Source organism: Rosa chinensis, chromosome 6 (assembly GCF_002994745.2).
Source record: "Rosa chinensis cultivar Old Blush chromosome 6, RchiOBHm-V2, whole genome shotgun sequence".
Lineage (NCBI taxonomy): Eukaryota > Viridiplantae > Streptophyta > Magnoliopsida > Rosales > Rosaceae > Rosa > Rosa chinensis.
Window position 1 is genome coordinate 13,035,488 of NC_037093.1, and position 13,672 is coordinate 13,049,159.

The window sequence follows — 13,672 nt, forward strand, 5'->3', positions numbered from 1 at the left end:
GGAAAAATTAAAATAGATATTTTGAACTACAGAAGAAGACTTGGGAAGTTTGATATCGATCGACTTCCTCATTATCTTTACATACTACTATGATTAGTGGCCTCCATCTGTTATCCATCACATTAATTATCACCATGTTTATGACTTCAGGACAAAGTAAAACCGTCCATATTAGGGTCATAACCAAGTCAACATTGCCTCAGCCTAAATATAGCTTCACAGTCAAAACTATAAGAGATAACCTTTTTATTTACCTACCCAGCGAACCGATAAGCATTAAGCACGTCCGCCTCTTTCTCAAAAGTGCTTCTGGGATTTGACTCAATACTAAGCCAACCACCCATCACAGTCTCTCTCACATGATCCAAACACACCCTACTCAAAAAGATCTCCCAAATTCACCGTGTCGGAAGCGGGCCCCGCCTCAACGGCCAAGATCCCCCCACGTTGCACCCACATAGTGGCGGGACGTCAAATCACGATCCCGTCTCCTGATTGGTCCACGTTGCGGGATGTGGGTGGCTGTTCAGCAACTGTAGCAAATAAAAAATCAGGAAATTCCGATATCTTAGCTTGGAGGGCGTCCTTAAATAGCGACTCGTGTCGAGGCGGCACAAGACACTTGTCGCACCCGGACATCGCAGCAGACAAAAACCCAAACCCAAAGCTGAAGTCTCTCCTGAGCTCACGCACACAGAGAGAAGAAACAGACACTTCCCAATTTTTTCTTCACTAAATTTTTTTTTCCCATTTCTGGAAAAAAAATTTAAAAATTTAAAAAGGGAATCAAGGTAAATAAAGCCCTTCATTTTCTCAGTGTTTTTTTTTCTCTTCTCTATCTCTTTCTTTCTCATTTTCAGCTATTTTTAGAGTTTCTGTCTTTTCCTGAAATTATTATGCTGGGTTTTTATTCTTTGTTCTTACAGGGAACAAATTTCTGAGATGATCATAATACATGTTTGTTTGAGCTTCACTGTTTTAAGGTTTTGTTCTTTTATATAAAAAAAATAAAAAATAAATAAATAAAATTTTCTGGGTGTGGTGGAATTCTGAATCAAAATAGGGTTTTGGGTTTTGATGGTCTTTTATTGGAAATGGAGAAATGGGTTGGGAGTGTAGATGTAAGGTGGATTAAAATTTGATGACTTTTTTTTTTTTGTTGGATCTGGAGCTGATAATTTTGATCTGAAATGATGGGGCAGGGGCATAGGACTTTTTGTTTGGTTCTGATAATTTGCACATTCGTACTTGTTCGTAAGTTATAACTTTTTTTTTATTTTTTTATAGCGGAAATAAGTTAACTTTTTTTTTCTTTTTTTAGCGGAAATAAGTTATAACTTTTGGCCGTAGAATCTTGTGAGATATTTATGGTTTCAGGCTTTCAGCTGTGGCAAGTTTCTGTTGGGTGGTTGAATAAAGCAAATGTGAAGTTTGTTGTCAAGGATTTGTCTGTTTTTGAAAAAATGATTTGTATGATTCCCAAGTTCATTAATTGTCCTATGATACGTGTATGTAGTTGATTGAATTTATGGGTTTTAGATTCAGTCCTAGTATGTGGCCATGATTTTGTGTATTTTTGTTTAAATATAGCAAACTGAGAAGGATATTTGTTCTTGTTCAATTGGGTGGACTTGTATAGGGATTTGCCTAGTCAGCTGTTACTTGCTAGTTTGGTTAACTGAAGATGGGATCTAATATAAACTTCAAGAACTATGGTGATGTGCAAAATGGGGATGTAAATGGTGGGAGGCTAGCTGGGAATTTCTCACTGGCCCGGCAGTCTTCTGTGTACTCCCTGACGTTTGATGAGTTCCAGAACACCATGGGAGGACTTGGAAAGGATTTCGGGTCGATGAACATGGATGAGCTTTTGAAGAATATATGGAGTGCTGAAGAGACTCAAGGAATGGTGACATCTACCTGTGGGGCAGCAGAGGGAAATGCCCCTGGGGGGAATTTGCAGAGACAAGGTTCGTTAACTTTGCCGCGGACGCTTAGTCAGAAGACGGTTGATGATGTTTGGAAGGAGTTGATTAGAGACAGTGGTGATGCTAAATATGGTAACGTTGGTGGGGGGCAGAATCTGCCACAGGAACAAAGACAACAGACTTTGGGGGAGATGACTTTGGAGGAGTTTTTGGCGAGGGCAGGGGTGGTGCGAGAAGATGCTCAAGAAATGGCAAGGCCTGGTAATGGTGGATTCTTTGCTGAATTATTCCGTCAAAGTAACAATACCGGTTTAGCTCCTGGGTTCCAACAAGCAAGTCGAAACAATGGTCTTTTGAGTAGTCGAGTAGAGAGTAACAATAATTCGGTTCCTAATCAGTCTCCGAATTTGGCACTGAATGTTGGTGGACTGAGAACTTCGCAGCAACAAACGCACCAGCTTCCCCAACAGCAGCAGCCAATCTTTCCAAAGCCTGCAACTTTATCTTTTTCCCCTTCTATGCATTTAGTAAGCAATGCTCAGCTAACTAGCCCAAGAAGTAGGGGACCGGTCTCTGTGGTTGTGGAACCTTCTAGGAACACTGCTTTCTCTCAAGGTGGTGGGTTTCCGAGTGCAGGGATTGGAATGGGCGGTTTAGGTGCTGGAGGTGTTACAGTTGCATCAAAATCTCCCATAAATCAGATGTCACCAGATGTGATTGCTAAGAGCAGTGCAGATACTTCTTCATTGTCACCAGTTCCTTACTTGTTTACTCGCGGAAGGAAAGCCAATGGAGCTCTGGAGAAAGTAGTTGAGAGAAGGCAAAGGAGAATGATAAAGAATAGAGAATCTGCTGCAAGGTCTCGAGCTCGTAAACAGGTAACCACATTACTTCTGCCATCCTTACATTTATTATCTGTTAATAACTGTAACAATGTGTTACTTGTTGTCTTTTGAAATTGAATTTGCTTTTCTGTATGTGATAATCAAGGGACTTGATGCTTTAGTTGCACACCTATATTTGGATGTCTAGAGTGGTGGCATTATGTTTTAGCATAGATATGATCTGAAGCTTACAAGTGCATACTTCTGCAACCCCCAATCCTTGTACTGCTTAGTTGGAAATTGGAACTCCCATAAAAACCTTATTAGTTGTAGAAGTCATGAGTTGACATAAGAATCTGTCTGATGAATAAACAAAAGCGCGTCAGTGCATATAGAGGAACGTAAGAGCACAGCTACTGCAGCACTATTAACTCGTGTTAATGCAATATCACATCATGCTGTTCTGATCCTTGGTTTTATAGTTTTACTGATAGAAAATATCTGGTCGCACAGCTACTTACACAGCCATGTCATGTTGAGAGAAAAATAATGCCAGGAACACATAATTTCATATGTTATCAGTGATTTATATATTTGGTGTGTTTAAAGAACTACTGTTGATATATAATGAAAGTGCAGCATGATGTAAATGTGTAGTGCGGCTCCTGAACTGCCAATGTATCCCGCTACTATCCTCATGTACAAGATTCAGAAGTTATCATTTCCCTTCTTAGTTTGGACACACTTTCTGGAGTGCAAAATTGGGACAATCTTTGAGATCTGTTTGAACTTAAACATGTTTTAGAATCAGCTTAGTGAATTAGAGGCGGTCTGCTTCATTCATACTTTGTTTAAGAAACACACCAGATGCTTAACTGTAACCTTTTCATTTTGGTTTCGTGCAGGCCTACACCTTGGAACTAGAGGCAGAAGTTGCAAAACTTAAAGAAATGAATGAAGAATTACAGAGAAAACAGGTATGGTACTCCGGGCACTGGTTGTATTCGTTTTAGCCAAACCCTCCCTGATTTTACCTTTGTTGTTGTAGGCTGAAATTGTGGAAATGCAGAAAGATGAGGTATGCCATTCATATATCTTGAAATTTTTACTGCCTTGCCTTTGTTTGTGTGGTTTATTTCTTCTTGCTTGACATAAACAGTGAATAAAATAAGTATGTTCTTCTAGGAATTTCTTGTAAATGAGGAGTGTCACTTGCATAATGATGCATAGATGAACTTCAACAGCACAGTACGCTGATCGATCCCTTTATTTCTTGAATGTTTGACAGATTTTGGAGACAATGCAGCGGAAATGGGGAGGTAAAAGACAATGCTTGAGACGAACATTGACTGGCCCTTGGTAATTTTGATGAGTTTTACTGCAGATCTGAGATGAGTGCTCAAGTTTACAAAACAAAATAGGTAGTACGGTACAAAGATTGGAGTTTGTATCTGTTATCTGCATCCAATCTTATACTTCAAACACTAGGTAGTAGCTGTATGTATAGGAGCGGAGTTGTGGGTTGTAAATTAAGACCACGGTTAGTCTCATCTTGTAGATCAAACTTTTGTATGTGTAATCTCTTGCTTCACATTTGGTTGCAAATGGAATCTAGGGATAATTAAGAGAAGTCATATGTAAACTCTTGTCAGTATCATCCATCTAAACTATAACTCCGTTTCTGCTGTTCATCTAATTCATGTTCATGAAATCTGCAACCTGCATTAATCTAACCAATTAGCTTCGATCTCCAGATAAGTTCACTTCGGTTGATATATGATGATGCTTTTTAACTATCAAAGTGAACTGCCAACAAACCTACTTGTTTAGATTGACAATCCAACAATTCAACATGCTTGATATTTTGCAAGAGGCTGATTTGGTATTAAGAACTGAGACTCATACCTCGTTGAGGTCGGCAATCCAAGTTTTAGTTGATTTGGTCTTCAGTTGACCTTTTATTCAATTGTTCTCCGTGCATTCAACATGGTAGAATTTCCTTACTCTTTTTGAGAAGATGGAAGAAAATCCACCATAATTCTTCTGAGACGTGATGTGTCTTGGCGGTTTGATGGGTGTGCATAATTGTAAAAACATAGCAACGTGCTTCGGTGCCCGCCCCATTGTTTCCAATTTGGCAGGACTTGAAACATGGAATTAATTAAATGTTGTCGTATCGATGATCAACAATCCGTTGTAGTCTAGTTGGTCAGGATATTCGGCTCTCACCCGAAAGACCCGGGTTCAAGTCCCGGCAACGGAATGTCTTTTTTTTTTTTGGGGTTCTTTGCTAGGGATTTAATAACAAACAAATCGTTTCACAGCATTTAAATTCCTCTTCAACTTTTCATTCCAATTTCCCAACATTTACAGATTACAACCAGCCTAACTATCCTATGAAGTAATGAAGACAACAAAATTGAGGATTAAACAAAGTAGCTGAAAACACTCCCAAGAACAAAACTCTGCTACAAAGTATACAGGCCTTGCCACTCTCTTTTACATCAATTCACGAATGTTTGTCGTCTCTGCAAATATTAAAGATGTGAAGTTCTTTGACTGATCACAGAAGGTGTATCATCAGTTAATCAGCACTGGTATGAACACCTCTATTAAGGGAAAACGCACTCCAGAAATGCATGGTCAACAAACTCAACTATCTCAAAAAGCCATTTTCCAATCACTTGGTATGAACTCTTTCCATTGGCTAATGTGAGTTTGGCAGACTACATACTCTTCATGTCCAAGTGCTGATAAAAAGTTGCATTTGATTCACTAGATTTTCACGCTAGATCAATCTAAGTTTTCGGGTACTCATAAACAAGGCCTTCTGCAACACTTCTTGCCCTCGCATGACCATATAGTTTGCTCACAATAGCCAATGCAAATTCTGCAACAGTAGCAAGTCCCCTGCTTGTGATCAGGTTACCATCAATTACTACTTTGGTGTTGTTCACCAACTCATCTGTAGGTTTGCTCGCAATGGAAGGATGGGCAGTGGCTTTCTTACCCTATATTTGACAAAGGAAGCATAACAGATTTATAAGCCAGGAAAAAATAAAAGATTTCACTCCTTTACTGAAAAAGAAGAGAAAAGATAGAGAAAACATAATTTCATGCAACCTTCAGTAAGCCCTGCTTAAGTAGAATTCCTGATGAGGAACAGACTGCTCCATATATTCTTCCGGCTAGTTCTTGTTCTTTGAGGAGACTCTTTAGAATTCTAGATTTGCTCAGCCGCTCAGCCCCACCATTTCCTCCCTAATTATTATCTCATAAGTCAGACTACTAATTTAAAAATTACAACATGATCTCCAGATCCTGATAGGTTGTTTTAGGCAGACAAAAAAATAACTGTATCAGTATACATATGCTTTGTCTCACCGGAAGAATGATTAAATCATATGTTGACTTGGCAGCAACACCAATTAACTTGTCAGCTATGATTTTGGTGCCTTGAGATGCCAAAATCTGCACAGATTTTTCAACTGAAGCAACAGTTATGTCCACCTTTGCTCTCCGCAGAATATCTACAATAGTCACTACTTCAATCTCTTCAGAACCATTTGCAACTGGAATGAGAATCTACATGATATCGACAGAGAGCACACAGATGGTCAACAGGGTTAAAAGTAAAATAAAAGGAATATAGAGGTGTATTATGTATCCTAATATCATTTTTTGTTCATCTATAAGAGCTTTCCTGTTTTTTGAGAGGAGAAAGAAACTTAAGTTTCAAAACCGTCTTTATGATATAATAGATTTTTGGGTTTTCCCAATTTATAAAGAAACACTATCAGTTAAACAAAGATTAGTTTCCTTTTTTGAATTAGGTAACGGTTACTAGAGAATCAAACTGCATAATTACAGATCACATGGATAATATTCCGTAATGAAGTGGAAACAAAAGGAACTTACTCGAGGGATGTGATCAAAAGACCATTCAACTTTGTTGAACTCCTCCTTTCTAGATTCATCATCAGCAGGACCCACCAACTAATCAAAGAGACATTGTATTAGCTCAAAAGCTATTATATAGAACAAAAATGAAAAGGAAAGATCATAAGGATCTAAATAATCTGAGAATGGATGCATATTTTGGATGTGTCAGTTAGACAATCTGACAAAGGATGGAGTTTGTTGAACAAAATGTGATATTGACAAAGGATGTAGTTTCCTCTACTCATTCCCATTATGAAACATCTTGGCATAATTGAAAGCAAATGATCCAAGTAACATAATTTGAAGAATATGGTAATTCTTTGGAATTTGATTAGTCCTGACATCTACAGTTACATTAAAAACCTATAGATATAAATGTTGCTCACTATACAATTTTCAGTGTTATTATCTGAATACTCTAATGTCCAAGCTGCAAGGACATGAAACCTCACTTGTATGCATCTTTATGAACAACGACTGAAACTAATTTACTCTACATCTGTATTAAGAATGATGCACTTCAAATAAAAAAGCATTACAGTAGCAGGGCTCACCACTCACCAGCAACTCTCCAATTTCCTTGGCGACAGATTCCCCAAATAGCTGTTCCACTAGGCACAGGGCAAAAACAAAACAAGTTCCAGGGCCACGGCTTGTTGTGAGTACTCCAGAAACTTGAATGTTTGATTTGACTGCCCAGAAGGTTGGTAGCTTGTCGAAGAATGCAGGGTGGCAAGTTGTCTTGCATAACAAACTAGAAAACCATTAGCCGCAAAAATACATCGAAACTTAACGAAAGTTAACCCAAGTTAACCCACCTGCTTTCTCCTTAGAAGACCCCACGGTAGAAGTGTTACTGCTGGAGCAGCACATATAGCTCCATATAACCTCCTTGCCTCAGCCTGTTGCCTTGTAATTTTCTGAAGAACTTCGCAGTCTCTTAATCTCACCGAACCAGGCATTCCTCCCTTAACGTCATCAACATATCAATAACCAGTTCATCCCAGAAGTTGTCAAAAATACAAACCAACACCAAATTTCGACCAAAAAAAAAGAACCACATTTCTTCATATAAATCTTTTCAAGAACTTTAAATGTTTGAAATATTACTCATTTAGCATCATTACCGCCGAAATACCAATATTTCATCACCTTAATACAATCACAATGTCACGCACATTTTTGCCTTCATATTATTTTTTGGTCTAATTCCTTCATATCTAGTAATGCTAACACTTGAAGAAACTTGACCAAAACTGGTTCATAACAACTCACCGGTAAAGCCACAAGATCAAAAATTTGATCAGAACAGGAGGAAATGGAGGTATCAGCAACCAACTTAGTCCCACAAGAAGCTTCAATTTGGAGCTGCGGCTCCACCGAGGCCACAATGACATCAGCACCAGCTCGGCGCAGAACATCCACCATAATCACAGCCTCCATTTCTTCAGTCCCAAACCCAATCGGAACCAGAACCTGAAATAAACCCAAAAAATTCAAGTAACCCACTTCACTTAAAACCTCAATTTTTTTCTTTTTTTCCAAATGGGTATTGCAAAAAGACCTTCTTGGGAGGCAAAGAAGCAGCAGTGCTTGTACTCTTTGAACTAGAAACTGGGTTTGCTGGTTGAGCTGGAGAGATGGTTTTAGCTGGGTTTTCAGAGGATTTTACAGTAGCTGCTGCTCTTCGCTGGCCGGAGGCCACGTTCTTGATTGAGAAAGAGGCAACAGTAGCCGTTGAAGTAAGGTTTGGGTAAGAGAATTTCACCGTCGTTGGTAAGAGAACTGAACACAGAGACTCCATTTCTGCATAAGTCTCGGTTTTTGGCGCAATAATATAACCTTATCTTGGGTTTTACTGGGTTTTAAGCCAGTCACGAGTCACCAGCAGTCCAACGACGTCGTTTCTATCTCAACCGTTTTAGGAGATAGAAGTGTGTATTTCATTCTCATTAAACCCATTTATATAGGAATATTGTTTACATCATAAGAACATAACTAATGAGTATTTACAGTGGACAACCTTATTTATATAATATTTATAACACTCCCCCTTGGATGTCCACCACTAAATGATATGGTGTTGGACGCGTTTAATGTTGCCTCGTCAAAAACCTTGTCAGGTAACAAAAACTCAGTGGGACAAAAACAACCTTGGTCGAAGGAGAAAAAGAGTACAACGCGCATATGTCCTAGGTAGCATAATTTTGAATGCTCCCCCTGATTGTTACAAGCTTCAATCATATATATAATAAAATACATGCACCATATATATTAGATATGGTGTGTCGATCACATAGGTGAGACTATGTGTGCTTTGCATAAAGGGGACTCATCATGAATTGCAATTCCTGCAAAAGTTAGGGCATTACCAATAAAACTATGATATTCTTAATGAAGCTTACCTGAGTAGAACCAATTTCATATGCTCAAATTATAAATAAAGATATTAGTTAAAGAATAACAATATAAAGGAACAACAACTGACACATTTACCTTTATCCGAGCATTGAAATTTAAGTATGGCATACTTAGCCATAAATATCAATTAGTGTAATTGATAATTTCATATAGGCTCAATATGAGCTCTAGACAAATTCATAACTTCTCGAAAGTTAGAATATGTTGCAACATTATGAGTATGATTCGAATTCGATTTTCTTAGTCTTGTCATAGTACTCATTGAGGCAATAAGTCACTTTGACCATAATTGAATGAGTATGTATGAGCTATAGACTTTTGATTCCATGAGTGAGCTTTAAGCTCATTCATTAATGGACTTGCCTTTGGCAATATGAATCGGTCAAGGATTTGATTAAGCAATATGCTTATACTGACACATAGAATTAGGAGATTTGCTTTTAGCAATTTGTCTATAAGATCTTCATATTAATCAAGACAACATGCCATAAGTCTCTCGTCAATATAACACATATATGTAACACTGTACTTATAGAGTTGTCGTTTGGAGAAGAATGATAGTCCCATGTCTCTATAAAGAGACTTGTGTCATAGTGATTTTAATTCAATGGAATGAACACCCTCTTGTATTTTAGGGGTTATAAAGTCCAAATATATCATCACGTTTACAATATTCAAATTCATTGGAATTGCCTCTTTCCAATTTGGCCAATAGTATAATTTGTCAACACAATGAAACGTGGTAGTATACAACCCTTGATGATATTTAGTAGCTACAACAGATGAGATATCATCAATGATCATCAATTAAAGATCTATCACACATTTAAAATATATGTATGCATTAGCTATAATAAGCTTTGTTGATATCAGGTACCCTTGCCTCTTTTAGGGCATTTGTTGTCTCTCAAGGACAAATTAATTAAAGAATCTGTGTTTGGACCCAAAATGAGCATTTTGGCCTGACAAGGCACGTCTTGGAGAAATTGAGCCAATATCAGTGGCTCAAGCTATATATTGTCGACAAGCTCGAAGCATGAAAAGTCAACTTTAGCACATTTTCCTACTTCGGCTAGGAGAAACCGAGCTAAACAAGGAAGGAGGGGCGGCAGACTAACCAAATGAAATCTAAATGAGCTAAAACTTTCCAGATTAAATCTAGAAAGCCCAAAGATCATTTCTTATGAAGAGTGCCAGAGCTAGTTTTGAGTGGAAGGCCTTCAAACAATCAGTCCAATTTTTTGCAGAAGCAAAACTGGAAAACTGGACCTGTGAGAGGTCCAGCAGCATTTCCGGCCCAACCACATGGAAATAAATTCTGAAATTTTACCACAGTAATCTACACTCATGGTGGATAATTTCATATGAAGAAGTCGAAGGCTAAATCTGAGTTCTTAGTGGAGATAAAAATTAAAGGAATAAAGGAGCTGAAAGTGCTCTCACCTAACAAATCCATTAAGTGTTTAAGTGCTCTCACCTAACAAATCCATTAAGTGTTTAAGTGCTCAAACCTAACCCATTATGATTTGTTTAAAGGCCAAATAGTGTTGCTTGGAAGCCTATAAATAGAGGCAAAAACAAGACAACAAACAGACCAACACATTCACAACAAACATCTCTAAGATGATCTAAGTTCTCTCAAGAGCAACCTCTCTAAGAGCAACTCCTCTCCTTCTCTTTCTCTTACCGGTGATCACACTCCAAGTCCTAGTCTTCTCAGAAGCCGACTTTCAGTGCCACCAAACCCTCTGTCAACGTACTTCGGTCCTAGTCTCCTCGGGAGCCGACGATAGTGCCTTGACCACAACGGTCACAGAACCAGCCAAGCAAGGGTAACGCCCTCGCAAACCAGCCAAGCAAGGGTAACGCCTTCAAACAATCAGTCCAATTTTCTGCAGAAGCAAAACTGGAAAACTGGACCTGTAAGAGGTCCAGCAGCATTTCCGGCCCAACCACATGGAAATAAATTCTGAAATTTTACCACAGTAATCTACACTCATGGTGGATAATTTCATATGAAGAAGTCGAAGGCTAAATCTGAGTTCTTAGTGGAGATAAAAATTAAAGGAATAAAGGAGCTGAAAGTGCTCTCACCTAACAAATCCATTAAGTGTTTAAGTGCTCAAACCTAACCCATTATGATTTGTTTAAAGGCCAAATAGTGTTGCTTGGAAGCCTATAAATAGAGGCAAAAACAAGACAACACTATTTGGCCTTTAAACAAATCATAATGGATTAGGTTTGAGCACTTAAACACTTAATGGATTTGTTAGGTGAGGGCACTTAAACACTTAATGGATTTGTTAGGTGAGAGCACTTTCTACTCCTTTATTCCTTTAATTTTTATCTCCACTAAGAACTCAGATTTAGCCTTCGACTTCTTCATATGAAATTATCCACCATGAGTGTAGATTACTGTGGTAAAATTTCAGAATTTATTTCCATGTGGTTGGGCCGGAAATGCTGCTGGATCTCTTACAGGTCCAGTTTTCCAGTTTTGCTTCTGCAGAAAATTGGATTGATTGTTTGAAAGCTTTCCACTCAAAACTAGCTCTGGCACTCTTCATAAGAAATGATCCTTGGGATTTCTAGATTTAATCTGAAAAGTTTTAGCTCATTTAGATTTCATTTGGTTAGTCTGCCGCCCCTCGTTCCTTGTTTAGCTCGGTTTCTCCTAGCCGAAGTAGGAAAATGTGCTAAAGTTGACTTTTCATGCTTCGAGCTTGTCGACAATATATAGCTTGAGCCACTGATATTGGCTCAATTTCTCCAAGACGTGCCTTGTCAGGCCAAAATGCTCATTTTGGGTCCAAACAATGTGGATCTTTGTATAACCTCATGAAGAGTGTTATAAGGCTTGTATAATCTTCCCTTATAAGGAGCTTGAAACATTGGACTTGGTGGATATATTCCACATAAATTTGCGCCGTTACATTAGTCTTTCCTCCCCCTAACGGCGGGAAGACTATCAGATTTGACCACACAAAATGTGTTAATAAATATTGGATTGAAAATCCATTGGTGGGTGGCATGCCCAAACCAATTTTTAGGTTAAGAAGATAATGAATTGAGATTTTTTCTCAAAATTAAAATGAGATATGGTAGATAAAATCTCACACCAATTCACATTTTTTATGAACGATATTTCTCCCCCAAATGGCGGGAGGATTGTCTCATTATAGTGACAACTCTCAACTATGCGATAAATTATAATGCCCTTATTAGGAAGGTATGCAACTGTTGTTGTATTATACAACAATGTAAAGTATGTATGTAGATGAGTCTACATGATATAGTAGATAAAATAAAGACACATTGGTCACGCCAAAATAATTTTTAATTGGCTCAATGAAATTTTTAATTCATGATATAGTATACAGTAGTATACTCATAGTTGATTAATACAACATAAAGTCGGTGGAAATTTCATTACCAATATATGCAGCGGTAATTCCATATATGTAACATAATATGAGCTCTGTTGGAATCGGCCATCAATCAAGATCTGCAACTCTTGAGATGATTGTTACCTTAGCTTTTGGAAGCATCAATTGTGAAAAATTATCAATAATTGCAATGGATCATGTCCATAGTTGCATTATATGCATGCAAGACAACTATGTTTGTCATTATATTTATCATGAACATTCATGGTTCAAATTGAATTTATTAATGAATACGTGGTTCATATTATTGTTTGACACTAAAAACAAATGTCAAATTATATACTCATATTTGACTCTGGGACAGTTGTCCATATGAGTATAAGCATATACTCCAATAATAATAGAGTTAGGGACCATAGTCCTCATACTCAAAACATTTGATTTGAGTCTTCACAATTAGAACCATGTTCTAAAAGTGGAGTGAACAGAGGTTCACATGTACTCATAAAGAGAAGTGACAAAGGTCCTGACATATTTGGAGATTAAGAAACAAGAGGTTTCGATCTATTTGATTGTATGACAATCAGTCGAGGAATTTTAAGTCCTCATATAATGGGATCAAGAAACATGTAGTTTCGATCTCATTATAAAATGACAATTTTATATTAAATAATCAAATAAGATAATAAGAGGAAATTAATTGAAGTTGTCAAACTCATGAAAATACATACCTCGATTCTGTTGAAAATATAATTAACAATGTTGATACCAATATGTGAGTACCATATGCCAAAAAAAGAGAGGGTACTCATTTAGAGTCAATAATTGATACATTAATATAACATTATAACAAAATAATCGAAAATTCGTTGTAGTGTAGTTGGTTAGGATATTTGGTTCTCACCCAAAAAGACCTGGGTTCAAGTCCCAGCGATGGAAAGTTAATTTTGTTATTTTTTCACACACGACATAATCATATAAGGTAGATATGACAAAAATAATCATAAATAATAAATATTCATTATGATCACATAAAATAAATAACTATGGTATGTATCAAATAATGGTAATAGGATGAGTTACTTAACAATAATTACCGGATGGTAATAAAATTGATAATAAAATGAGTTATTAATAACAATAACTACAAGATAATGGCAATTAATGTTGT

At 37.4% G+C, this 13,672-nt stretch overlaps 2 protein-coding genes and 2 non-coding genes across 6 annotated transcripts; 3 read left to right on the forward strand and 1 right to left on the reverse strand.

Annotated features, from left to right (window-relative positions):
• Positions 1-605: 605 nt before the first annotated feature.
• On the forward strand, positions 606-4,445 carry LOC112170122 (ABSCISIC ACID-INSENSITIVE 5-like protein 7). Of its 3 annotated transcripts, none has more exons than XM_024307291.2 (5): positions 606-791; positions 1,591-2,806; positions 3,658-3,729; positions 3,801-3,830; positions 4,041-4,445. In XM_024307291.2, exons 2-5 carry the CDS (start codon positions 1,685-1,687, stop codon positions 4,113-4,115), a joined length of 1,299 nt encoding a protein of 432 aa, XP_024163059.1. In that variant the 5' UTR covers positions 606-791; positions 1,591-1,684; the 3' UTR covers positions 4,116-4,445. The 3 variants fall into 3 exon arrangements, with proteins under 3 accessions (XP_024163059.1, XP_024163058.1, XP_040364652.1); XM_024307290.2 differs by having other exon boundaries at positions 1,640-2,806; XM_040508718.1 differs by lacking the exon at positions 3,801-3,830 and having other exon boundaries at positions 1,640-2,806.
• Positions 4,446-4,942: 497 nt separating this feature from the next.
• On the forward strand, positions 4,943-5,015 carry TRNAE-CUC. The gene has a single exon. It is a non-coding gene; the product is annotated as a tRNA-Glu (tRNA).
• A 60-nt stretch (positions 5,016-5,075) lies between these two features.
• Positions 5,076-8,546, reverse strand: LOC112170121 (protein DJ-1 homolog C). Its single transcript, XM_024307289.2, has 8 exons — positions 8,259-8,546; positions 7,970-8,170; positions 7,513-7,662; positions 7,256-7,435; positions 6,671-6,748; positions 6,137-6,337; positions 5,876-6,013; positions 5,076-5,763 (listed from the first exon to the last, which is right to left on the reverse strand). The coding sequence occupies exons 1-8, from the start codon at positions 8,496-8,498 to the stop codon at positions 5,551-5,553; spliced, it is 1,401 nt and encodes a 466-aa protein (XP_024163057.1). The 5' UTR covers positions 8,499-8,546; the 3' UTR covers positions 5,076-5,550.
• A 4,820-nt stretch (positions 8,547-13,366) lies between these two features.
• On the forward strand, positions 13,367-13,440 carry TRNAE-CUC. Its single transcript has one exon. It is a non-coding gene; the product is annotated as a tRNA-Glu (tRNA).
• Positions 13,441-13,672: the final 232 nt, after the last annotated feature.